We start from the raw sequence: 25,188 nt of genomic DNA, 5'->3' as shown, positions 1-25,188 counted from the left end.
GAGGGTAGGAATGGCGTTCCTGTCTCTTTGTCCAGCGTGGGGTATGGCTCAAATAAGGTAGTTTCTGAAAGCTAGTCATGGCCAACGTTAACTTTATTTATTACAGAATGTGGGTATCACATATATTAGGCAAGTGATTTTTCTGTTTCTTCCCGAAACTGGGTCTCGTGTAGCTCTGGCTGTCCTCAAACTGGGTGTGTTGGAGGATGACCTTTGGCTTCTTCTCCTCCGGCCTCTACAAACACAGGGTTAGAATCACTGGCATGTTTGTGTGGAGCTGGGAACCCAGGGCCTCCTGTGTACTAGGAAAGTACTCTAGCTGGGTGTGGTGTCGCACGCCTTTAAGCCCAGAACTCAGAAGGCAGAGGTGGGCAGATCTCTGTGAGTTGGAGGTCAGTCAACCTGTTCTACAAGGCAAATTCCAGGACAGCCAGAGCTACATAAAGAGATCCTGTTTTAAACGGCAAACGAACTCTCCCTAACTTTTCCAGTTGAGCTACATCCCTAGCCAACAAGCCATTTGACTTAAACATTAATTAATCTATTATTATTGTGTGCTATGTGCATGATGCGTGTGGTTCAGTGAACAGCTCCATGGGGTCAGTTCTCTCCTTTCATCTTTGTGTGGGCTCTGGGTATCATACTCACGTTACCAGATCTGAGGGGGACGAACCCTCACCTGTGTCATCTCTCTGACCCCAAGTCCTTTCATTTTAGTGGCTAGTATTTTATAACTGACTAGGGGAAAAGTGAAGTGCTCTGTTGTAACATTTAACTGGTGTTAGCACCAGCTGGACACCTTGTTACTTGGGGCTGGCATGAGCCACCCAAAGATAACAGACTCCGCAAGGCTCAGCTTCTGCCCTTCAGGAGACTGACTTATTTCAGATGCCAGTTACTGGTAGTTGACCAGCCCACCCATACTGGCTCACTGGCTACAATCTAAGGGATTCCTATGCCCCCCACCCCACCCCGCTCAGGTTTTATGATTCTAGAGTAACACAGAACTCAGGAAAGTGCTCTTACATATATAGTGTTATTATAGAGAATGTTAGTCAGAAGAACGCCAGATGAAACAGGGCATGGTGTCATATGCCTGTTATCCCAGCAGAAGAACCAGAAGTTTAAAGTCATCCTCGGCTATGTAGCAGGGTGGAGTCCTAGTCTGGAATTCAGGAGCTCCTAACTGGCTGAGTCCCCCCATAGAAAGGTTTTATGCTCTACTGATGGGGAGGGGCAGTCACCCTCACTGTAGCTTCCTCAGGACATCCAGGCGTTCCCCACCTTCTGTGTCTAGAATTTCTATTAGCTTTGTTATATGGGCATGCTCCATAAATGACTAGTCACATGACTGAACTTAATTTCCCACCTTCCTCTCCCCAGCAAAGGATGAGCAGGCTGGTTGGTCTCCTTGGTGATCAGACGCCTGTCTTAAAGATTCCTGAGGCAGCAGAGTGTGGAACACACCTAATTCCAGCACAGAGGGAGGCAGGAAAATGAAGAGTCCAAGGCCAACCTGGGTTAGAATGAGAGAGACCCTCTTAGGATTGGGTCAGGGGGGAGAGAGATGAGGAGAGAGAAATGATGGGCCAGGGGCCCTGCTTCAGCCATCTTATTAGTATAACAAAGCCAGTCCTGTCACACGGGAAATGGTTTTAGAGCTCTGTAGCAGGCAGATTTTACTGTCGTTGTCGTTGAGACTGTTCAGGTAGTATAGACTGGCCCAGAGCTCTCTGTGTCGCAGATGATGACCTTGAACTTCTAAGCCTCCTGCCTCCTCCTCCTGAGTGTTAATGTCAAGTATAGTTAGTGCCAAATACAGTGTTAGCTCCGGGGCTGCAGGCATGTACCCTGCCCAGCTAGGACAGACAGCTTCCATACACAACATAGGATTGTAGAGTAGGTGGTTTTTTCTTTATTTTAAAAACTTCATTCAAATGACATTAAGGTTGAAACTTCTTAATGTAAGTTTGTAGGTTGTGAAAAGATTCGTCATCAGAAATTACAGTTGCTTCCCTACTTGTAACCATGTATCTTGTATTTAGGTATTCCCAGTTCCAGAGAGAATACAGCTTAGATGAAGTAATGAAATCTAGGACGATCTTCGATTTTCTGACTGTCTTGCAATGCTGGTAAGAAAAGCATGTTAGTATTTCCTAAGCATAGCTAACTGCTCATCCCCTGCCCGTCCCTCCCTGGGTAAATGTTAGGCTCTGTCTGTAACTTTTGTAGAATTGCCAGCGTCCCCTCACTCTGGGTGAATTCACCAGTGTCTCGTCACTCTGGGTGAATTCACCAGTGTCTCGTCACTCTGGGTGAATTCACCAGTGTCTCCTCACTCTGGGTGGATTCACCACTGTCCCCTCACTCTGGGTGGCTTCCTGAGCATGTACCCAACTTCTTGTTGCTGCTCTGAGGCAGATCCCCTCTGTCATGAAAAAATACATTTTACCTCTTCCTTCTCTAGTAACTTTTACTTGTTTGGGATATTCTGTGTTTATTTATTAAAAACACCTTGGGAGGCGAGTGCAGCCCTAAGGCTCTGGGAGCGTTTGTTTTCCCTGTAGACTTCTAACATGGAAAACTTTTCTCTGTGATAGATAAGAGCGAAATGAAGGATTCATAGCTCTAACGGTGCTCACAGTCACATCTTGCTCCTCGAACATTGACTGAGGATGGTGTAGTCCTGCGTACATTCCTGACTGAGCTCTGGGGATACTGTCTGGAATGCAGTTGACAAAATGAGTCAGCTGTCACCTGGCAGAGACTGAAGGACGGCCCACTTAGAAAATCCTTCCCAGCTCATCGAGGGGCTCTTGTGTGTGCCACCTAGCTTCCCAGCTGATTGTAGATCTGTGTTGAGATCTCAAGGGTCTTACCTCTGGATTTTTTAATGCCCCATTCTATTCTGCCCCAGCTTCCAAGAGAATTCCAGACTGAGCTCTCTGGGATACAGCAAGGCTGGAGTGGTGTGAGTCCCTAGTAGTATCTTCATAGAACTAATGCACTCTGCAGAGGTCTCCAGAAATTGCCTCATGTGTCAGTGGAGGCAGATGCAGGACTCTCTCAGTGAGAGCTTGAGGGAGAGACTGTGGACTAAGCAGAGAGGAGCTTTTGAGGGCTTGCTGGAGACTCAGCCTCAGTGGGATGCATATGCAGTTAAATAGTAAACATTTCAGAAAAGACTGGGATTGGCCAGGGGACAAACTTCATCCCCCCCCCCCCCCAGCTCCCAGTCTGAACCCCTAGGAGATGGACGATGTTGGAGTAATTGTTTCACTTCCTCCTAGTCCCACCTCTGATGGCGCTGCAGCAGCAATTTTGTCTAGTGAAGATTTCGTACTGAAGTATGGCCTGCAAGACAAAGCTGTGGAAATTGTGGCACAGGAGATGATGACTGATTTGCCAAGCACATTCGAAGAAAAAAGCATTATTAAAATGGTATATCCGAGGTTCATTTTTTTAAATTAAATTAAGGAAATATTATTTTAAATTGCAACCTGACACTTTATTGTTGTTAGCTCTGGAAGGCACTTATAAAAAACTTGATCTAGAAAGGTTCTTGTGTAGCCCATTTTCTTAGTTATGGTTTCTGTTGCTATGAAGAGACAACATGACCATGGCAACTTTTTTTAAAATATTTATTTTTATTTTTATGTGCATTGGTGTTTTACCTGTATGGATGTCTGTGTCAGGGTGTTGGACCCTGGAGTTACAGACAGTTGCAAGCTGCCATGTGGGTGCTGGGAATTGAACCCTGGACCTCTAGAAGAGCAGCCAGTTTTCTTAACTGCTGAGCCATCTCTCTTGCCTGACCATGGCAACTCTTATAAAAGAAAGCATTTAATTGAGGTGGTGGCTTACAGTTCAGAGGTTTAAGTCCATATGCGTGCAGACATGGAACTGGTTACATCTTGATCAGGAAGCAACAGGAAGTGGACTGAGACACTGGGTGATAGTTTGAGCATATGAGACCTCAAAGCCCACCTCCACAGTGACACACTTTCTCTAACAAGGGCACACCTACTCCAGCAAGGCCACTGGGAGGTGGAGGATAGAAAATTAGGAATTCAGGCCCAGCCTTAGCTACATTGCTAATCAGATGCTGCTTAGGATGGCATCATAAATGTGGTGTTTTAATTTATTAGACATGTTGGTTTTTTATTTTATTTATTTATTTATTTATTTACTTACTTACTTACTTTTGAGAAAGGGCTTCTTCATGTAGCTCTGGCTGTCCAGGAACTCTCTCTAGACCAGGCTGTCTTGAACTCAGAGATCTACCAACCTCTGCTTCCCAAGTGCTAGAATTAAAGGCATTTACCCTTATTAAAGAGAAAATAAAAGATTTCAGACCTAAAGTGAGTTGAACAATTGATGATTTGCCCCTCAACTACAGAAACAGTTGTGACAGTAAATTAGATAAAATAAATTTTTACAACATGCTTTAAATGTGAAATGCTTACACAACTTAATCAAATGCTTTAATTTGATTCCCCGTAAGCTCATGTGTTGTAGATTTAGTGCCTGATCCAGCATTGTTTTGAGGTGGAGTCTTTGGGAGGTGACCAGATCTTGGAAGCTCTAACCTAATCAAAGGATTAATTCATTGATGGGTTCACAGTTTAATGGGTTTCAGGGACGAGGCTTTGTGGAAAAAGTTAGCTCTGACTGCTCCCTGGCCTTCAGTGGGGGAGCAGCCTTGCTCTACCACGTGTTCTCTGCTAGGATTTTTTTTTTAAAAAAAAACCTTGCAATGGGTCTGGTGTGATAGCTCCAGGTGACCCTGGGTTGAAACCTGCAAAACTATGAACCAAAATGATTCTTTCCCGTAGGGCATGGCAACACGACGTGTGACCTCAGCTCTTGAGAAGAAAGGCAGGAGGAACAGGAGTACAGGGTCATCCTCTGCTGCACAGTAGATTTGAGGCTAGCCTGGGCTACATGAAATCCTGTCTGAAAAATAAAACAAGCGGGAAAGAACCTTTCCTGCTCTTCAGTTGTTTTCTTGGGTGTTTGGTCAGAGCAGTGGGGTGTTGACCAGCAAAGTCAAGATCATACTATTGGGTGATGGCACATAGCTTCTAGTCAGGTTCTCATGGCACATTTTGTATTACTTCTGTCTTTCTCCTTGAATAGAAGTTGACCATGGCCTGTGCAAAAGTGGTTTGAATCCTCTATGATCTTCTAAAAGAAGGTTGCATATTTTCCTATAGAATTGTTCCATATTTTTCACTGTGACTCATAATAATGTATTAAAAATTCTCTTCAGCCAGTACAACTATACATTATAACTTCACCAATACAGCTATATGTTATGATTCCATAGTTTTCATAACAGCCTAGATAGAACCTCAGAGATTCTAAGTCCTTTTTCGATGTCTTATTTAAACTTTTGTTCTTTATGGTAGGTATAAAGTTCTGTATGTACATTCTTCTTTTTGGACATTATTTTATTTAGACCTTTTATATAATGCAGGTTCAGCTGAGATTTCACTATGTGTGGTATTTTGAGCTTTTAATGTTATGCGTGCACTAGTCTCTTAAACGCCTTAGCTAAAAGACCACGGGCTGCTGCCCTTTCTCACTCCCGAATGGACTTTTGGTTCTAGGTTGGTTTCGATATGACTAAAGAAGCCGCCAGGAAGTGCTATGAGAAGTCTGGCCTGAGACCGACTGACGTCGATGTGATAGAGCTTCATGACTGCTTTTCTGCCAATGAGCTCCTGACTTACGAGGCCCTGGGGCTCTGTCCAGAAGGTAGTGTCTTTGAAGATGGCTCTCCGTGTGTGTGTGTGTGTGTGTGTGTGTGTGTGTGTGTGTGTGTGTGTGTGCGCGCGCGCGCGCGCGCGCGCGTGCGTGCGTGCGTGTGTGTGTGTGTGTGTGTGTGTCGGTCCCACTGAGAAGCCGTCACTTTCTCATTAAGCAATAGGAGTCACTAATTGCCTGTCCCTGCACACTGGCTCTGCCACACTGTGCAAACTGGTTTAGAGCATCCAGTCTTGGACGGCACCAACCCTGGCAGAACAGAGTGTATACCTTCCTTTACATTATGCAAGTCAGTGCTTAGAATGTCCTGTTCCATTTTAGAGAGGATTTATTAGGCCTACAAACCTCAAGTATTTTTAAATTGTGTTTAAATAAAGCCTTGCAGAAAGGAAAAACGGCAGAGCTGATAATTGACAGGTGTGACGGGTTCCTGTCCATTTCTAAAGCGCACCATTCTGAGCGCATGAACTCCTGTTGTTCACTTCCTCGTCGGCCCTTGACAGCGTTGTTCACATTTCAGGCTTGCTCAGAGGATAGGACTGCATCTTACTGTAGTCTTGATTTGCATTCCTCGTGACTAATGATACTGAAAACCTTTTTATGTGCCTATTGGTCATTCATTTATTGCCTTTAAAAAAAAAGATTTATGTTATCTTTAGTTATGTGTCTATGTTGGTACCCGTGTGTGGGTAAGTGAACGAGTAACTTCAGGGTTCCCTAGGGTTGGAGTTACAGCTGGTTGTGAGTCACCCTATGTGGGTGTTAGGAATCAAACTTGGGTCCTCTAGGGAAGAGTAGTGCATGCACACTTAACTGATGAGCCATCTCTCCAGCTCCTCATGTATCTTCTTTTTATGTATCCTGTGCCTGTCGTTATATCTATTTAAATCTCTGCCTTTTGGTTGTCTGCTCTTGTTATTGTATTTTAAGAATGTATGTATTTATATACATACACATATGTAACATCACAATTTTAATATATATACTCTATATATTCTAGATACATTTCAGAGATAAGCTTATTTTTTTGTGTGTGTGTGTTTTGTATTGTTTTGTTTTTTTGTTTTTTGAGACAGGGTTTCTCTGTGTAGCCTTGGCTGTCCTGAAACTCATTCTATAGACCAGGCTGACCTCGAACTCACAGAGATCCTCCTGCCTCTGCCTCCTCAGTGTTGGGATTAAAGGTGTACTCCACTACTGCCCAGCCAATGATAAATGTTTATGTTGTGAATATTTTCTCCTAGTCCAAGAACATAGTCTTCTGTGTCCATATGGTTTAGATGGACCATTTTATTATGTTTTCTTCTTGTGTTGTATACTTTTTATTCTCTGCTTTCCTTCTGACTTCTTTTGCATCATTTGAACATTTGTAGGATACTATATGTATCTGCTGGCTTTTTGACTGGATTTCTTTTTAAGGTTTATGTATATTAGTTAGTTTATAGTTATCGTGTGTATTGTGTTTATTAGTGTGCATGTGGCATGGTGCACATAAGGAGGGCAGAGGACAGCACCATGGAGCTGTTTTCTCTTTCCCCCTTTGTAGGGTTTCAGGGTCACACTCAGGTCACTAGGCCTGTGGAGCCATCTCCTAGGCCCTCCCTTTTCCCCAGGCTAGCTCTAACTTGCTGTATAGCTGACAATGACCTTGAACTTCTGGTCCTTTTGCTTCTATCTCCCAAGTTCTGTCACTCTACAGAGTTAGCTACCTCCTTAGCCCCTGCTTCTTTTTCTTCTCTAGAGGGTGCTGATAGGACATCCTCAGCACTGTTGGCCTTTGAGCCCTGTCATTCTGTAGTAGAGTGTGTGCTTTTTAGGGTGTTCAGCAGTGAGTGTGCTTGACCTTCTGCCCACAGAATGCCACAAATGTTTCCCACAGTCGTGACAACCAAAAATGTCTCCAGACATTACTACATCTCTCCCTGTGGGTAAAATCTCCCCCAGTTAAGAACCGCTGCTCCAAGGCCATGGTGTGTACTTAGCCTTCAGTCTCTAGTAGTTAGTATTGTGCCTCTTAACATGCAAGGAGGAACCCTGGCCACCATACAGGCCATTAACTGACTCCTCTTTGCCTTCTTTGTTGTAGTTGTCATGTATATCGCATCTGTTTATATTGAAAATATTAACGTGATCATATTTGAAGGCATTAAGAGGAAATAGTCTTTTATATTTACCTAGGTATTTATAATTTTTGTCATTTCATTCTTAAAGATCGTGTGTGTGTGAGTGTGTGTGTGTGTGTGTAGAATCTTCATGTTTGAGATAATGTCTTTCTCTTACTGCTCATGGCTGTGTGTCCTCCAAGCGTCCAGAGGCTCCTCTGTCTCCACTTCCCGTTTTGCTGTAGGAGTACTGGGGTTATAGATCTATGCTGGGCTCTTACGTGGATCTTAGGGTTTCAAATCCAGGCCCTCATGTCTGAGTGGCAATACTTTACCCACTGAGCCATCTCCCAGTCCAAGACTGACCTGGACTGGCAGGTTTTTCTTTAGTGACAGGTTCCTGAGAGGAGGACCAAAGGAAGATAAATTAAGAAGACATGAAAGTTTGGGATCAGGATGCAACGATATTTATTAAAATGCACAGCATCTTATATATAGTTTGCAGGGGGAAATGAACACAGTCATCGGAAAACTATCATATAATGGACACAGTCATCAGGGAGCTAATCAAGCCATGTTGCACAAAAGGAACATAGCAAATGTATCGCAGACCCAGTACACAGCATCTTTGAGACTCAACTCCAGTCTGTTCTGGGGGAAAAGGCCAGGTTCCCAGGAACCAAAACCTAACTCCCTTGAGGACTTGTTTCCAGTTCTAGACTACAGGAGGCAAGTCTGCCCTGGGCAAAGACACAGACTGGCATTCCCTTTGCCCTTTCATCGGGGTTGCTGAGAAAGCCTTGGATCAGCCTGGCTCCGAACACAAGAGCCCTGTTTCTTTGTTTTTATTCTCTGTATTTTGCCTGCATGTTTGTATGTGCACCAATGTATGCTCCTATTGCCTGAGCAGACTAGAAGGGGGCATTGGATCCCCTGGAACTGGAGTCAAAAGCTGTTGTGAGCAGCTGGAAAACAAGCCTTGGTCCTCTGCAAGACTTGTGAATATACTTTTCTAAAAATGTAACAAAATAAGATATAATAAGATAAAACAAAAACTATCACATTGGAGTTGGACAAGGCAAATAAACAGAAGGAAAAGAGCCTAAGAGAAGGCACAAGAATCAGAGACCCACCTGTTCACACACTTAGGAGTCCCATAAGAACACTGAGCTGGAAGCCATTATTTGTGTTCATAGAACCTGGTGCAGAGCTGTGCAGGCCCTGGGCAGGCTGCAGCAGTCTCTCTGAGTTCATATGCGCTTTGATCATGTTGAGTTAGAGGGCCTTGTTTTCTTGGCATCCTTCATCTCCTTTGGCTCTTACACTCTTTCTTCTTCCTCAAGGTGGGTGGGTTACCCTGTCCTGTTGGAAGGGATTTTGGTAGAGATCCCATTTAGGGCTGAATGTTCCAATATCCTATCTCTGTCTCTGCTCCCACTCCGCTTTGAGACAGGGTCTAAATACACAGCCCTTACTGACCTGGAATTCACTGTCTAGACCAGGCTGGTCTCGAACTCACAGAGATCTGCCTGCCTCTGCCTCCTGAGTGCTGGGATTGAGGGTGTGTGCCATTACAGTGATGTCTGTTTTAGAGCTTTTGATACTACCCCACAAGTCTGTGGAATACTTTCTTTTTTGTTTTATTTTCTTTTTGTAGAATTAGTGATCAAACCTGGGGCCATGCACATCTGTTCGTTTTTTAAATGCCCTTTCTGCTCTGAGTCTCTCGAGTAATTTCTTTTCCCTGGTTTTCCGAGACAGGTTTCTCTGTGTATCAGCCTTGACTGTCTGGAACTCACACTGGCCTCAAACTCACAGAGATCCACCTGCCTCTGCCTTCCGAACGCTGGGATTAAAGGCGTGCACCACTGTCACCCAGCTTCTTTCTTTTTCTCCTTTTCTTTCTTTCTTCCTTTTTGTTTTTTTAAATTGGAAGAACTTTTTTTTGGAGACAAGAGTCTTACTGACTTTGATCACATGACCGTCTTCTTGCTCCAGCTTCCAGAATGGTAGGATGTCCTTTCATGTTTCTCTTCCTTTCCTTTCTTTCCATTTGGAGACAGATCTCAGGCTGGGCTATAGCTCATGAGGCACAGTGCTTGCTTCACATGCAGGAACCCCTGAGTCCAGTCTCCAATACCGACAAGCTTACTGTTGCAGCCTCTGCCTCTGCATCCGGGGTCAGCATCCTGGCCATGAACCACCATATCTGGATTTAGTGTTTTATTTAAAAGATTTCTCTTTTCAAATTTCTTTGGGATTTATTTTCTAGTTTCTTGGCTGTGCTGAGAACTCCTGTCTTGGTGTTTATTTCTAGTGTGTCTCCTTCCCCTTGCAGCTCTAGGATCAGTTTGAAAGTCCTTGATACCTTTGTAATCTAGACGTTGTAATCTATTGATGCTTTGATGCTCTTTCTCCCTTGGGTTACCTCTCCCCATTTTATTTTTGAGACAAACTCTGTTGCTGGGATCTGGCAGCCTTTTTTTTTTTTTGGTTTTTCGAGACAGGGTTTCTCTGTGGCTTTGGAGCCTGTTCTGGAACTAGCTCTGTAGACCAGGCTGGCCTCGAACTCACAGAGATCCACCTGCCTCTGCCTCCCAAGTGCTGGGATTAAAGGTGTGCGCCACCATCGCCCGGCTCCTGGCAGCCTTTTATGTGGGTGCTGGGGATTAACTCAGTCTTCCTGCTTACTGCCTACATGCCTCATGGCTTACTGACCGAGTTATCTCCCCCACTCCACACTGTTTGTGACTTAGGGAGCGGTCAGCCCAGTTTGTTGTGACAAGTTCTGTCTTGCCTTTGGAGGTGGTGATTGATGCTCATGTTTAGCTCCTGAGCCTGTTACAGCTGTACTGGTTCGGGCCCTCCTGTGCATCCATAGCTCAGGAGAGTGAGTCTCAGACCTACATAAGTCTGCAGTCAGAATCAGGCTGGGGCTCTGCTCTGGCTCTCTCTGCTGTGGCCTTCTTTGCTCGCTACTCAGCCTGTGGATTTTCTTTTTCTGGTTCTGTTGGGTAGAAAGGGGGGTTTCAAATCTCAGTATTTGGGAAACAGAGACAGGAGGATCAGGAGGCAGAGACAGGAGGATCTCTGTGAGTTCAAGGCCAGCCTGGTCTATAAGAACTAGTTCCAGAACAGGCTCCAAAGCTACAGAGAAACCCTGACTCGAAAAAGAACAACAACAACAACAAACACACACACACACACACACACACACACACACACACAAAAACCCACAAAAAATAAAAACAAAATAAAATAAAAATCACTTTTCTTAAAGATTTATTTTTATTTATGTGTGTATGTTTGCATGCCTGTGCATGTGTACACGCATATGTAGGCCAGAAGAGGCTGTCAGATCCTTTGGTCATAGGAGGTTATCAGCTGCCTAAGATTGTTTCTGGGAAGCAAACTTGTTGCAAGAGCATCAGGTGCCCTTAACTGCCGAGCCATCCTTCCAGCCTCTGCAGAGTCAGTCTCGAGTCTTCTTTTTTTCTCAAGCCACCGTGACTGAATCCTTTGTTGAGTCCTGTTGGCACTGGACTCTGCCTTCAGATAAATCTGAGTAGGCCACTTCTTGCCAGGTTTTTTTGTCGCTGCCAGCATGGTTTCTTAGGCTGTGGTTGCCTCACAGCTGGCCCTGCATCTGCTTGGACTCCAGTCTCTTTGCTCAAGCCCACACAGAATGGTCAGGGCCGTCCCTCTCTTCCAAGCCTGCTCGTTTCTCACAGAGAGGCACTGGCTGACTGTTGTCTCTTTAGGGCGCACCTCGGTGTCCGCAGCCTCTTCTCTCTGTGACTACTCTCCTGCAGCCACGTTGCCTCTTATTTCAAGCACCTTTGGTTCATTTTGCCCTCAGATGCTGTGTCTAGAACCCCATCTGGTTTGTCCAGGGTTCTCTTCCTTGTTCTCCCCTTCGCAAACTCTTTTCCATCCTCCTCTTCATGGTGCCATGGCTACGTACAGCACCCAAACCATTATCGTCCCCTCTGGAGCTCCCAGATCTTATTATTTGATCAGAAAAGCATCTGGAAGAATATTTTATATGATCCATGTACTTTTGTTTTGTAACCACCAAACAGCAAACAGGTCATTAACGGGCAACGTGGAGGCCACCAAGCATGTGAAATAAATTTGTAGTTGTTTTTTTATTGTTGAGGGGAGGGGTTAGTTAGAGACAGAGTTTCACCGCATCGCCCTGGCTGGTCTTGAACTCAGCATGTAGACCAGGTTAGCCTTGAACACACAAAGATATGCCTGCCTCTGTGCTATGACAAAAGGTTGTGCACCATTCCTGTGACTGTGAAATAATTATTTTTAACCTTTATGGTTCAACAGTGTTTTCAGTCTTTTGTCTTAATTTCATGAGAATGAATTTTTGTTTGTTTGCCTGTTTTTGTGGTACTGGAATCAAATACCAGGACATCCACACGCTGGGTACGCACTCTGCCACGAGCCACACTTTCAGTCCTGCTCTTCTGTTGTTTGCTTTGTTTTGTTCTGACAGGGTTCTTCCACGTAGTCCTGGCTGTCCTAGAACTCGCTCTGTAGACCAGGCTGGCCTCGAACTCACAGAGATCCATCTTCCTCTGCCTCCTGAGTGCTGGGATTAAAGGTGTGTGCCGTGATGACCAACAAGCTTTTTTTTTTTAATTTAAACATCATATACCACATAGTAATACAGCTGAAACCAGGGAGAAAATAAATTCATTTTGGACACTTAAGAATTTTGAAACTGTAATTTCCAGTTAAAGTGCTGCAGAGTATTTGTGCTGTCCGTATCAGCAGAGTATTTGTGCTGTCCGTATCAGCAGAGTATTTGTGCTGTCCGTATCAGCAGAGTATTTGTGCTGTCCGTATCAGCAGAGTATTTGTGCTGTCCGTATCAGCAGAGTATTTGTGCTGTCGTATCAGCAGAGTATTTGTGCTGTCCGTATCAGCAGAGTATTTGTGCTGTCCGTATCAGCAGAGTATTTGTGCTGTCCGTATCAGCAGAGTATTTGTGATGTCGTGTCAGCAGAGTATTTGTGCTGTCGTATCAGCAGAGTATTTGTGCTGTCGTATCAGCAGAGTATTTGTGCTCTCCGTATCAGCAGAGTATTTGTGCTGTCCGTATCAGCAGAGTATTTGTGCTGTCGTATCAGCAGAGTATTTGTGCTCTCCGTATCAGCAGAGTATTTGTGCTCTCCGTATCAGCAGAGTATTTGTGCTGTCCGTATCAGCAGAGTATTTGTGCTGTCCGTATCAGCAGAGTGTTTGTGCTGTCCGTATCAGCAGAGTGTTTGTGATGTCGTATCAGCAGAGTATTTGTGCTCTCCGTATCAGCAGAGTATTTGTGCTCTCCGTATCAGCAGAGTATTTGTGCTGTCCGTATCAGCAGAGTATTTGTGCTGTCCGTATCAGCAGAGTATTTGTGCTGTCCGTATCAGCAGAGTATTTGTGCTGTCCGTATCAGCAGAGTATTTGTGATGTCCGTATCAGCAGAGTATTTGTGCTGTCCGTATCAGCAGAGTATTTGTGCTGTCCGTATCAGCAGAGTATTTGTGCTGTCCGTATCAGCAGAGTATTTGTGCTGTCGTATCAGCAGAGTATTTGTGATGTCCGTATCAGCAGAGTATTTGTGCTGTCGTATCAGCAGAGTATTTGTGCTGTCCGTATCAGCAGAGTATTTGTGCTCTCCGTATCAGCAGAGTATTTGTGATGTCGTATCAGCAGAGTATTTGTGCTGTCGTATCAGCAGAGTATTTGTGCTGTCCGTATCAGCAGAGTATTTGTGCTGTCCGTATCAGCAGAGTATTTGTGCTGTCCGTATCAGCAGAGTATTTGTGCTGTCCGTATCAGCAGAGTATTTGTGCTGTCCGTATCAGCAGAGTATTTGTGCTCTCCGTATCAGCAGACTATTTGTGCTCTCCGTATCAGCAGAGTATTTGTGCTCTCCGTATCAGCAGAGTATTTGTGCTCTCCGTATCAGCAGAGTATTTGTGCTGTCCGTATCAGCAGAGTATTTGTGATGTCCGTATCAGCAGAGTATTTGTGCTGTCCGTATCAGCAGAGTATTTGTGCTCTCCGTATCAGCAGAGTATTTGTGCTCTCCGTATCAGCAGAGTATTTGTGCTCTCCGTATCAGCAGAGTATTTGTGATGTCCGTATCAGCAGAGTATTTGTGCTCTCCGTATCAGCAGAGTATTTGTGCTCTCCGTATCAGCAGAGTATTTGTGCTCTCCGTATCAGCAGAGTATTTGTGCTGTCCGTATCAGCAGAGTATTTGTGCTGTCCGTATCAGCAGAGTATTTGTGCTGTCCGTATCAGCAGAGTATTTGTGCTCTCCGTATCAGCAGAGTATTTGTGCTGTCCGTATCAGCAGAGTATTTGTGCTCTCCGTATCAGCAGAGTATTTGTGCTGTCCGTATCAGCAGAGTATTTGTGCTGTCCGTATCAGCAGAGTATTTGTGCTCTCCGTATCAGCAGAGTATTTGTGCTGTCCGTATCAGCAGAGTATTTGTGCTCTCCGTATCAGCAGAGTATTTGTGCTCTCCGTATCAGCAGAGTATTTGTGATGTCCGTATCAGCAGAGTATTTGTGCTCTCCGTATCAGCAGAGTATTTGTGCTCTCCGTATCAGCAGAGTATTTGTGCTGTCCGTATCAGCAGAGTATTTGTGCTGTCCGTATCAGCAGAGTATTTGTGCTCTCCGTATCAGCAGAGTATTTGTGCTGTTCGTATCAGCAGAGTATTTGTGATGTCCGTATCAGCAGAGTATTTGTGATGTCTGTGTCAGCAGAGTATTTGTGATGTCCGTATCAGCAGAGTATTTGTGATGTCCGTATCAGCAGAGTATTTGTGATGTCTGTGTCAGCAGAGTATTTGTGATGTCTGTGTCAGCAGAGTATTTGTGCTGTCCGTATCAGCAGAGTATTTGTGATGTCTGTGTCAGCAGAGTATTTGTGCTGTCCGTATCAGCAGAGTATTTGTGCTGTCCGTATCAGCAGAGTATTTGTGATGTCTGTGTCAGCAGAGTATTTGTGATGTCTGTGTCAGCAGAGTATTTGTGCTGTCCGTATCAGCAGAGTATTTGTGATGTCTGTGTCAGCAGAGTATTTGTGATGTCTGTGTCAGCAGAGTATTTGTGCTGTCCGTATCAGCAGAGTATTTGTGATGTCTGTGTCAGCAGAGTATTTTTGCTGTCCGTATCAGCAGAGTATTTGTGCTGTCCGTATCAGCAGAGTATTTGTGATGTCTGTGTCAGCAGAGTATTTGTGATGTCTGTGTCAGCAGAGTATTTGTGCTGTCCGTATCAGCAGAGTATTTGTGCTGTCTGTGTCAGCAGAGTATTTGTGCTGTCCGTATCAGCAGAGTATTTGTGCTGTCGTATCAGCAGAGTATTTGTGCTGTCGTATCAGCAGAGTATTTGTGCTGTCGTATCAGCAGAGTATTTGTGATGTCCGTATCAGCAGAGTATTTGTGCTGTCCGTATCAGCAGAGTATTTGTGCTCTCCGTATCAGCAGAGTATTTGTGATGTCCGTATCAGCAGAGTATTTGTGCTCTCCGTATCAGCAGAGTATTTGTGCTCTCCGTATCAGCAGAGTATTTGTGCTGTCGTATCAGCAGAGTATTTGACTCTCCGTATCAGCAGAGTATTTGTGATGTCCGTATCAGCAGAGTATTTGTGCTGTCCGTATCAGCAGAGTATTTGTGCTCTCCGTATCAGCAGAGTATTTGTGCTGTCCGTATCAGCAGAGTATTTGTGCTGTCGTATCAGCAGAGTATTTGTGATGTCCGTATCAGCAGAGTATTTGTGCTGTCCGTATCAGCAGAGTATTTGTGCTCTCCGTATCAGCAGAGTATTTGTGCTCTCCGTATCAGCAGAGTATTTGTGATGTCCGTATCAGCAGAGTATTTGTGCTGTCGTATCAGCAGAGTATTTGTGCTCTCCGTGTTCTTTTCTGCCTGTCGTAGCTGGGGCAACTTTGGAAGCTACAGGGCTTTTAGGAACTAGTCAGTGCCCTGTTTCATGCAGAACAGTTTTGAAAGGTAAGCCTTTATTGCCCAGTATCATTACTCAACACTTAGAAGCATTTGTAACAAATTATTAAGCTCGTAGGAAGTGTTTGTATTAAATACTCAGCTGTATGGGAGAGTTAAACAGACATGCCTTCTGTCCAATGTTATTTTGTAACATTTGTGAATGTTAATGTTTTCCTCCCACAGGGCAAGGCGGAACACTGGTTGACAGAGGAGATAACACTTACGGAGGAAAGTGGGTCATAAACCCTAGTGGCGGACTCATTTCCAAGGGACACCCACTGGGAGCAACAGGTGACAATATATTCAGATTCAAGAAGTTTTTATTCTTTTTTTTTTGTCAAAATTATACTTTAGACCTTGATTTCCTTTTTAGTTCTTTTTTATATTATTTGTATATTGTGTATGTATGCATGCACATGCATGTTCTATAGCGCACACATGTGGAGATCATAGGACAGCTTGAGGGAATTAGCTCTCTCTTTCCAATTTTATATGGGTCCTGGGGAATCAAATCTCAGGTCATCAAGCTTGGCCCATGTCTATCTGCTGAGCCATTTTGCTGGCCCTTGTTTTTGATTTTTTTTTAAGACAGTCTAACTCTATAACTCAGGTTGGGCTGGAACTCACTGTATATATAGTTCAGGATGACCTTAAACTTTCAGCAATCCCCCTGCCTGCCCCTCCCAAATGCGGGGATTGTTGGTGTGAACTGCTGTGAGTGGCTGAAGTCTATGATTTCAGTATGTCTGTATTCTTTGAACTTGGAGTGATTGGAGCTTTCTTTTCTTTTCTTCTTTTCCTTTCTTTCTTTCTTTTGATTTATTTTTTTATGTACATTGGGATTTTGCCTGCATGAGAATACTAGATCCCCTCGAACTAGAGTTACAGATAGTTGTGAACTGCTATGTGGGTGCTGGTTCTTTGGAAGAGCGGCCAGCGTGCTTAACCACTGAGCCACCATTCCAGCTCAGTGACTGGGGCTTTAAATGCTTCTTAACTACAGTCGCTTGATTTCCCTTGACCTGCAGTTTGCTTAATTGGCCAGCTGTTTCCTAACCGAGCCGCTGGACTACCCAGATAAGATCCTCTCAGCTGAGCACTGTGTGGACCTTGCCTCCTCTTGAGAAATCCAGACTAGAAATGATGAAATAAGAGCTTTACTTGGCTCTGTTGCCCTCTGGCCACTGTGATTCCTCTGAGCAGTTAGAAATTAATCACTATGACTCTAAGGTCTTTAACTGAAAAAATGACAGCTTCTGTATTGCAGCTTCTAAAATAACGTAGTGGCAAATTTCTGTTGTTTGTTTCTGTAAAGGTAGATGGGCTGTGTTTTCTCTTTATTTTCTGGTATGTGTTGATTAGTGGAATATTAATTTAATTAATTAATTTTATATTAATATTAATTTAACTTCTTGAGATTTCTGCGATAAATTAAAGCAGTTAACCTTGTTTTATTTTTATTTATAACTCAAATTTCAGTTGAGTGTGGTGGTGCACACCTTTGTAGTCAGACCTTTTCATCAGGACCACTGGCTTCCCAGTAATGACATGGAGACTTATTATTAATTATAAAAGCTTAGCCAATAGCCTAGGCTTGTTATTCTTTCTTTCTTTCTTTCTTTCTTTCTTTCTTTCTTTCTTTCTTTCTTTCTTTCTTTTTTTCCGAGACAGACAGGGTTTCTCTGTAGCTATGGAGCCTGTCCTGGAACTAGCTCTTGTAGACCAGGCTGGCCTTGAACTCATAGAGATCCGCCTGCCTCTGCCTCCCGAGTGCTGGGATTAAAGGCGTGCGCCACCACCGCCTGGCTATTATAACTAACCCATTTTTATGGATCCACTTTTCGTCTCGAGCTTTATCATCTTTACTCAGCACTGCCCATGCTGCTTCTCTCTGCCTGGCTGGCGCCTTTTTCTTCTTAGCATCAGTTATCTGAAAATCCTGTGTAGCTACTGGCTGCTCAGCTTTTTATTAAACCAATCAGAATGTCACATCTTCACAGGGTACAAAAAGATTATTCCACCACACAGCTTTAATCCCAGTACTTGGGAGGCAGAGGCAAGAGAACTCTGAGTTTGAGGCCAGCCTGGTCTACAGAGTGAGTTCTAGGACAGCAAGGACTACACAGAGAGACTCTGTGTCAAAAAACTAACAAAAACAGCAAGAACCCCTCAGGTTTTGTAAGCGTATAACATAGTAGAAAACAGAAGAGCTAGATGGATTGGGGAGGAGAAAGGAAGAAGTGTGGCAGGGTGCAGGGCTGTTGTGTAGCTCAGTGGTGGGACACGTAGGCTACAGAAGGTCCCAGGTTCTGTACCAGGCTGTTCAGGAAGGAAGATGCAGGTAGGCTGCGTATTTACAGGTAGCTCAGTGTGGTGTGCTACTCTGCCATTCTGTTTTTTCTTCCCTTCTTTGGTTCTTTTATTATGCCATTTAAAAAACTGGCAGAGGTTTATTATTTTCTCTCGTCCGTGGAATTCCTTCTTTATAGAAGTTTGTCACGGGTGCTCCTGGAGGGTAGAACTTAGCGAGGTTGTGGAGGAACGCTGCTTACCGGCGTGCTCTCCCTGGCTCACTCACCTTCCCTTTTAAAGCAGGACTACTAGCCCAGGAATGGCACTGCCCACCCTTGCCTTAGGCTAATCTGATGGCGGCATTTTCTCAGTTTAGGTTCCCTCCTGAGTGCTGGGATTAAAGGCCTGCGCCACCACTGCCCAGCCTAGTAGGGTCTCTTAAGAGACGTGACCTCTCTCACCACTGGTGGTTGGCTGGGTTTATGGTATCAGGTGAGATTTCCTTTCTATTGAGTGGGCCTTAAGTCTAACTAGACAGCAGTGATCACCATCAGGACACAGTCACTATTGCACCTCTGGGGACATTTGGCTGTGCTGGTCATTGCTGTGGCTCATAGACACCACTGCTAGGTAAGACTATTGATTTCTCATCCCCCTTTTTATTTCCGGCTTGCCCAGGATAGTCCTCAGGAAGTAGGCTTTTGGGTTAGATCCAGCTCAACGCCTCTGAGTCCTGTGGCCAAGTGTGTGTGCTATCTTTAGCAATTGGCACTTTGACTTCTGGGTTGAAACCAAAGGCAACAACAATGCCTTCACTGTTTGGGGAGTCTCTTGAACTCGGAAGGAGCTTTCTTAGGCCAGGCACTAGGTGTTTTGTTAGTCTACGGCTCTTGGCAGAGGCATTATCATCCCAAGTGGCATAACTTCATTCAAACAATAAATGTGTGTGTGTGTAATACACCTATCTGTGCTATAAGTACTTTAAAGTTAGATGATGCCCTATGACTATTTCAGACATTCTCAGGGTTATAGATTCCTCCCTCTCCATCTGTATTGTCTCCTTCCCCTCCATTTTGAACCCCTACTCCTAACCAGTTCTTCCATTTCCCACTGAATATCGCCTGCATCCTTCTCGTCCCCTCTCAAGAGTTCAGTTTATCTTCCTCATTGCTTTTCAAAATGTTCCCATCTCAAAAGAATTAAGTGAGTCAACTTTTTTTTTCTTTTTTGAGACAAAAATCTCACTAAGTAGTCCTGGAACTCAACTTGCAGATCACGCTGGCCTTGAACTCACAGAGGTCCGCCTGCCTCTGCCTCTGCTGGGATTAGAGGAGTGTACCACCGCACACACATCAGCTGGTTGCAGTGTTTTCGATTTCAGCATGCCAGCAAACAATGGGTTGAAGAAAGTGTGCGAGCATTCCATGATTTTGTGAACTCGAGTCTTTTTTTAAATGCTAGATCGCTTAGCGTGGGAACTAGCTGCAATTCTTGGGCTCGAAGTTCCTGAGGCGAGGGTGGCTTTAGCGGGAAGTCCCGACTAGCCGCTGCGTGGGGCGAGTGGGCGGAGACTTCGCTCTAACGCGGCCCGGGATGCTCTGTGTTCGACTCGCCAGGTCTGGCTCAGTGCGCGGAGCTCTGTTGGCAGCTGAGAGGCGAAGCCGGAAAGAGGCAGGTTCCTGGGGCAAAGGTGGCTCTACAGCACAATTTAGGCATCGGAGGAGCTGTGGTGGTTACACTCTACAGGATGGGTTTTCCTGGAGCTGTCAGGTAAGCGGCATTCCAAGTTTTGTTACTTTTGTTCTTCTGATTATTCGCAATAAGTGGCGCTTGCATATTTTTTAAAAAATCACAGTTTGATTGAACATTTAAGGGAAAGTATGGCATTACTGTTTTAACCTGACTTTAAAAGTTAAGACTTATTTTTAAGCTCAGTCAGCCTTAGGAAAGTTTTGTTCAGGAGGAAGAGCGAAGCTAGGAATGCTGACCCACAAGTCAGCAGAACCCAGGCAAGCCGCCTTTTGGTTTCATTTCCTACGGTCGATGCTCTCCTTTCTCTTGGGTTCTGAAGTGGTTCGGAGAAAACAACTAAATACTTGTGCCATTGGACCCTTGCAGACACGTTTCTCAACCAAGCCCTCATGGCTGCTCAAATTCCTCCTGTCTCGAATTCTTCCTCTCTTGGAAGCGCCTGCTGCTTCAGATGCCTCAGTCCCAGCCCTCTCGGATCCCTCAGCTGCCTTGCAGCCTCTCCGGGTTGCTCCTTCTCTGAGGCCTAGCTTTGCCCTGTGTTTGAGTTCCACCCACCTTATGTACTAGTTCCAGATTATGTATATCCTCTTCGGAATCTTCTAGCTTTCCCTTCATTGGCTCCTTGCCTCCATTCCGAAACACTAGCGAATCTTCCCTAGTCCACAAACTGATTTTTCTTTTCTTCTTGCTTTAATTATTCCTTTTCATGAAGAGCCTCTTTTTTTTCTTTCTCGGTTTGTTTCATCGAGTCGGTTTCTCTCTCTTTTTTTTTTTTTTTTTTTTTTTGGTTTTTCGAGACAGGGTTTCTCTGTGTCTTTGGAACCTGTACCTGTCCTGGAACTAGCTCTGTAGACCAGGCTGGTCACGAACTCACAGAGATCCGCCTGCCTCTGCCTCCCGAGTGCTGGGATTAAAGGCGTGCGCCACCACCGCCCGGCTCGAGTCGGTTTCTCTGCGTAGTCCTGGCTGTCCAGGGAACCATGTTGCCAGGCTGGCCTCGAACTCAGAGATCTGCCTGCCTCTGCTGGCCACCACTGGCTGTGATGAGCCTCTTATAGTGAACCATCTTTGCTTTTGTGTGTGCTGGGATTCCTCAGGGTCTAGAATGATGTCAGATCAGATTGTGTTCTGAGCCGAATGAATGAACTGATTACCGTTGACCGTATTTTCCATTCTTAAAAGTCTTTAACCACGCTGTAACTTTTTAACACTGACGGGCTCTTTTTCTCTTGAAATTCTTGGTAATTACTTAATCATTTATTCACACATTTTGTTCTACAAAGGATGGGACACACTTACAGACTCCATTATGTCTTCACTTTTACAGACTTTGGGGCGTTTTCCTTTCCATGGTCTCACTCTTCTTTCTCCACTCAGAACTTTTTTTTTGTTCCAGACATTAAGACCTAGCTCAAAGACTAGCTCCTTTCTAATGTCCACAGCCTTTTGTGGTCCCTAGGTCCCATTCCAGTTTTGGTCTCTTGTTGAGGTTTAATTAAAATTGTGGCTTTTCCTGCCCCATAGGGTCTGTCTCATATGAGTATATGCTTTTGAATCAAATAAAGGGGATTAAATCTTGTTCTTTCTCAATCTGACTCATCCATTCTGTGCTGATAACCTTGGAGTGCCTCCCAGTTCACTCTTGTAGTTGAAATCCCTTAGTAAAAGTCAAGCTGTGAAAAACCAATACAAATGTCTAATTGCTGTAGACACTTTGTTTCCTTCAGACTAAAATTCCGAAGATATTTATTTATTTATTTATTTGGTGTTTCGAGACAAGGTTTTGCTGTAGCTATCAAGCTTGTCTTGGAACTAGCTCTTGTAGACCAGGCTGGCCTCGAACTCACAGAGATCCACCTGCCTCTGCTTCCTGAGTATTGGGAGTAAAGGTGTACACCACCCGTGTGCAACTCTTTAGTTATTTATGTGCCCTTGCTCAACCTTCCTTGTGACCTCTGCTCTGTTTTCTGCCTCTACGTAGTTTGCCCTTTATGAATGTCAGTAAGTCCATAGAAAAGGCACACAGCTCCTTTAATCTTAGTGCCCATTGATGATTTTCTGACTTCTCCTTCTGATTCACTGACTGATATTCTGCTTTAAGAAAGAACTTTCCCTCCTCTCCTATTTTTTTTTTTTGATTTTTCGAGACAGTGTTTCTCCGTAGTTTTTGGTTCCTGTCCTGGAACTAGCTCTGTAGACCAGGCTGGTCTCAAACTCACAGCGATCCGCCTGCCTCTGCCTCCCGAGTGCTGGGATTAAAGGCGTGTGCCACCACCGCCTGGCACCTCTCCTATTTTTATTTTTTTAAATATTTATTGATTTATTATGTATACAATATTCTGTCTGTCTGTATGTCTGAAGGCCAGAAGAGGGCACCAGACCTCATTACAGATGGTTGTGAGCCACCATGTGGTTGCTGGGAATTGAACTCAGGACCTTTGGAAGAGCAGGCAATGCTCTTAACCTCTGAGCCATCTCTCCAGCCCCCTCTCCTATTTTTAAATGCATTCATATACACTGTGTGAAGTCACAAGTCTGTATTTTATCCAAGGGGTCACACTCCTTCAGTATCAGTTATTTTGGTGCTCAGAATGCTCCTGGTCTGGCCAGTGGGAACCCTCTCAAGGTGACACTTATGTTCCATGATTCTCTGTACCACATTCTTTCCCCTTGTTCTGGCTCAAGATAGTCCAATCTCCTCTTGTATTTTCTTTTTAATTTTTTTTTTCCAAGGCAGGGTTTCTCTGTGTAGCCTTGGCTGTCCTGGACTTCATTCTGTTGACTAGTTGACTAGGCTGACCTTGAACTCGGAGATCCTCCCTCCTCTGCCTCCCAAATGCTAGGATTAAAGGCATGTGCCACCATCACCCTGCTCTTTTTAAAATTTTTAATGTTTATTTGTGTGTGTGTGTGTTTGGGCATGCGTGTGCAAGCGAGTAAAAGTACCAGATTCTCTGGAGCTAGAATTGTAGGTGATTGTGAGCTGCCTGATGCGGGTCCATCTCCCCAGACCCTTTGCATTGTCCATGCTGCAATAACACCAGGCATTTCTCCAAGGACTCTTGGTTTCCTTCGGTGGAGAGTGATGTCGAGACACCATATACAGCTGCTTTCTAAGCGCTCCTTCTTGCCGCTCGAGGCCCTCTCAGGAGACGTGGTGGACACATGCATACATTAGGCATCTAGTTTTTAAATAGAAATTTAGGGGCAATGTGAGTAATTTATGTGTCTTTATACTCATGTAACCACCAGTTTTTAGCAGTTAGAATAGGAATATAGGGTGTTAAAGAGATGGCTCAGTAGTTAAGAGCCCTGGCTGCTCTTCCAGAGGACCTGGGTTCAATTCCCAGCATCCACATGGCAGCTCACACCTGTCTGTAACTCCAGTTCCAGCGGATGTGACACCTTCACACAGATATACATGCAGGCAAAGCACCAGTGAACATAAAATAAAATTACAAAAAAGAATAAGAATTTAGACAACTAGTTAAATATCTTCTGTAGACGGCATCATTTTAGTTGCATGTGTGTGTGGTTTGTGTGTTGCTGTTTTCCAGACATAGAGGGAGAGGTGACCGGAAAGAGCGCCTTAGCCTTTTTGTTATACTACCTATGTTGGGCCTGTTAACCTTTCTGTCACTTAGAAAATATTGGCAGTATCTGCTTCAGAGTTGAGAAACCTTCCAGAGTGTGCGTGTCACACACTTAGGTGTGGGTGAACCGTGCGTCTATTCCTCGGCACACTTGTCTGTCTCCTTCCCTGTGCCTCTGGTTCACTCCCTGCTTCAGTGGTTGAAATGGTCTTATTTATTGAATTTGAGGGATCACTCAGGAGTTTGTAAAAAACACACTTGGCATTTAGTACAAAATGGGAACTCTCTCCTTGTCACAGCCCACAGCCTGGTCAGGGAGGATTGCCTTTGCCACCATCTCCTGGAGCGCATTCTTCTAACTCCCAGCTCTTGAGGCTGTATGTCTGTTATGTCATATGGGCTCCTCTGCCAGCTCTGAGGCCACAGGGACTTGATGATTGTTTGTGAACTTCTCTCCCTGGGCTGTCGTGCATTGCACAACTCTCTCTAATCAGAACAAACGATGACCCATTACCTGTTGTCTTTCAGAATGAATGACCAAATTGGAGGACTGCTGTGTTCATTCAAATACTAAGATAACCGGAACCCTTTCCAGACACGATGTTAAACTGCTTATCAGACACACTTTCCGTGCTGCACAGCTCACCCTTAAAGTCTGTTCAGTGATTTCCAGATTATCCTTCCCGTGATCAGTTCTAGAATGTTTCATCACCCCCTCGGGCGAACCACACCCCCGATGCTTTCACTTCCAGTCTGTCTCATCTGCGGTCAGCTCCTCACCCACTCCGCGTCTCTGGATTTGCCTGCTGTGCATACTCCATATAAAGGGGGTCATGTGGTGTTGCTCTTTCGTGACTGGCTTCTTTGATGTAGTGTTTTCAAGGCACTCTGTTGCTGTGGAAGGCAGACTGGTACCCCATTGGTATGAAAGCCCCTCCTGGCTCTTGGTCGTTACTGGTCTCTTTTTTAGCAGTCCTCGTGCATGTGATGGGAAAGCTCACTATTTTGGCTTGCATCTCCTCAGTACTAATCATTTTTCTGAGCCTCATTTCCTGGACTACTTATCCACCATCCATGTATCGTAGTTGGAGAACTGTCTGTTAGGGTTATTGCTGATTTGTATTAACTTTTTCTTTCTGGCTGTGCTGGGCTTTAAACCCAGGGTATTGTGTATGCTAGGAAAGGGCTTCATCACCGAGCGATGCTTCCGCAGCCGCATTTCTCTGTATAAAACCGCTCGTGGTAGGTAGTGCCAAACTCACCGCAGATAAATTGGAGAGCAGAGGTAAGGCAGTTTAGCTAAAGAACGCTTCAGATTAAGAAGTAAGGCCTTAGCCACCATCACAGAGTAAAGTTCCTGTTTCATTTACTTCTCACTTACAATCTTGTGACATTGTTGATACTGACCCTGTGAAGGCTCTTACAGTAAAACGTCCTGTGTATCTAATGGAAAACCAAACACACACTAGGATATTCTTTAAGTTAATCTTTCTTTTTTAAAAACTTATTTATTTATTATGAATACAGTGTTCTGCCTGTATCTCTGCCTGCATTCCAGAAGAGGGCACCAGATCTCATTATGGATGGTTTCTAGGAATTGAACTGAGATCCTCTGAAGAGCAGCAAGTGTTCTTACCCCTCCAGCCATCTCTCCA

At 44.6% G+C, this 25,188-nt stretch overlaps 1 protein-coding gene across 1 annotated transcript in view; it reads left to right on the top strand.

The window, feature by feature from the left end:
* Scp2 (sterol carrier protein 2) overlaps window positions 1-25,188 on the top strand; it is an 83,301-nt gene that overhangs the window by 33,795 nt on the left and 24,318 nt on the right. Inside the window, exons 8-12 of the mRNA XM_075944906.1 lie at window positions 2,046-2,132; window positions 3,291-3,441; window positions 5,613-5,760; window positions 16,080-16,187; window positions 19,805-19,958. Coding sequence (XP_075801021.1) covers window positions 2,046-2,132; window positions 3,291-3,441; window positions 5,613-5,760; window positions 16,080-16,187; window positions 19,805-19,958 — 648 coding nt within the window. The remainder of the gene's footprint in view (window positions 1-2,045; window positions 2,133-3,290; window positions 3,442-5,612; window positions 5,761-16,079; window positions 16,188-19,804; window positions 19,959-25,188) is intronic.

This window comes from Microtus pennsylvanicus, chromosome 13 (assembly GCF_037038515.1).
Source record: "Microtus pennsylvanicus isolate mMicPen1 chromosome 13, mMicPen1.hap1, whole genome shotgun sequence".
NCBI lineage: Eukaryota > Metazoa > Chordata > Mammalia > Rodentia > Cricetidae > Microtus > Microtus pennsylvanicus.
Note: the sequence above shows the minus strand (reverse complement) of the source record. Positions and strands in the feature narration are given on the sequence as shown.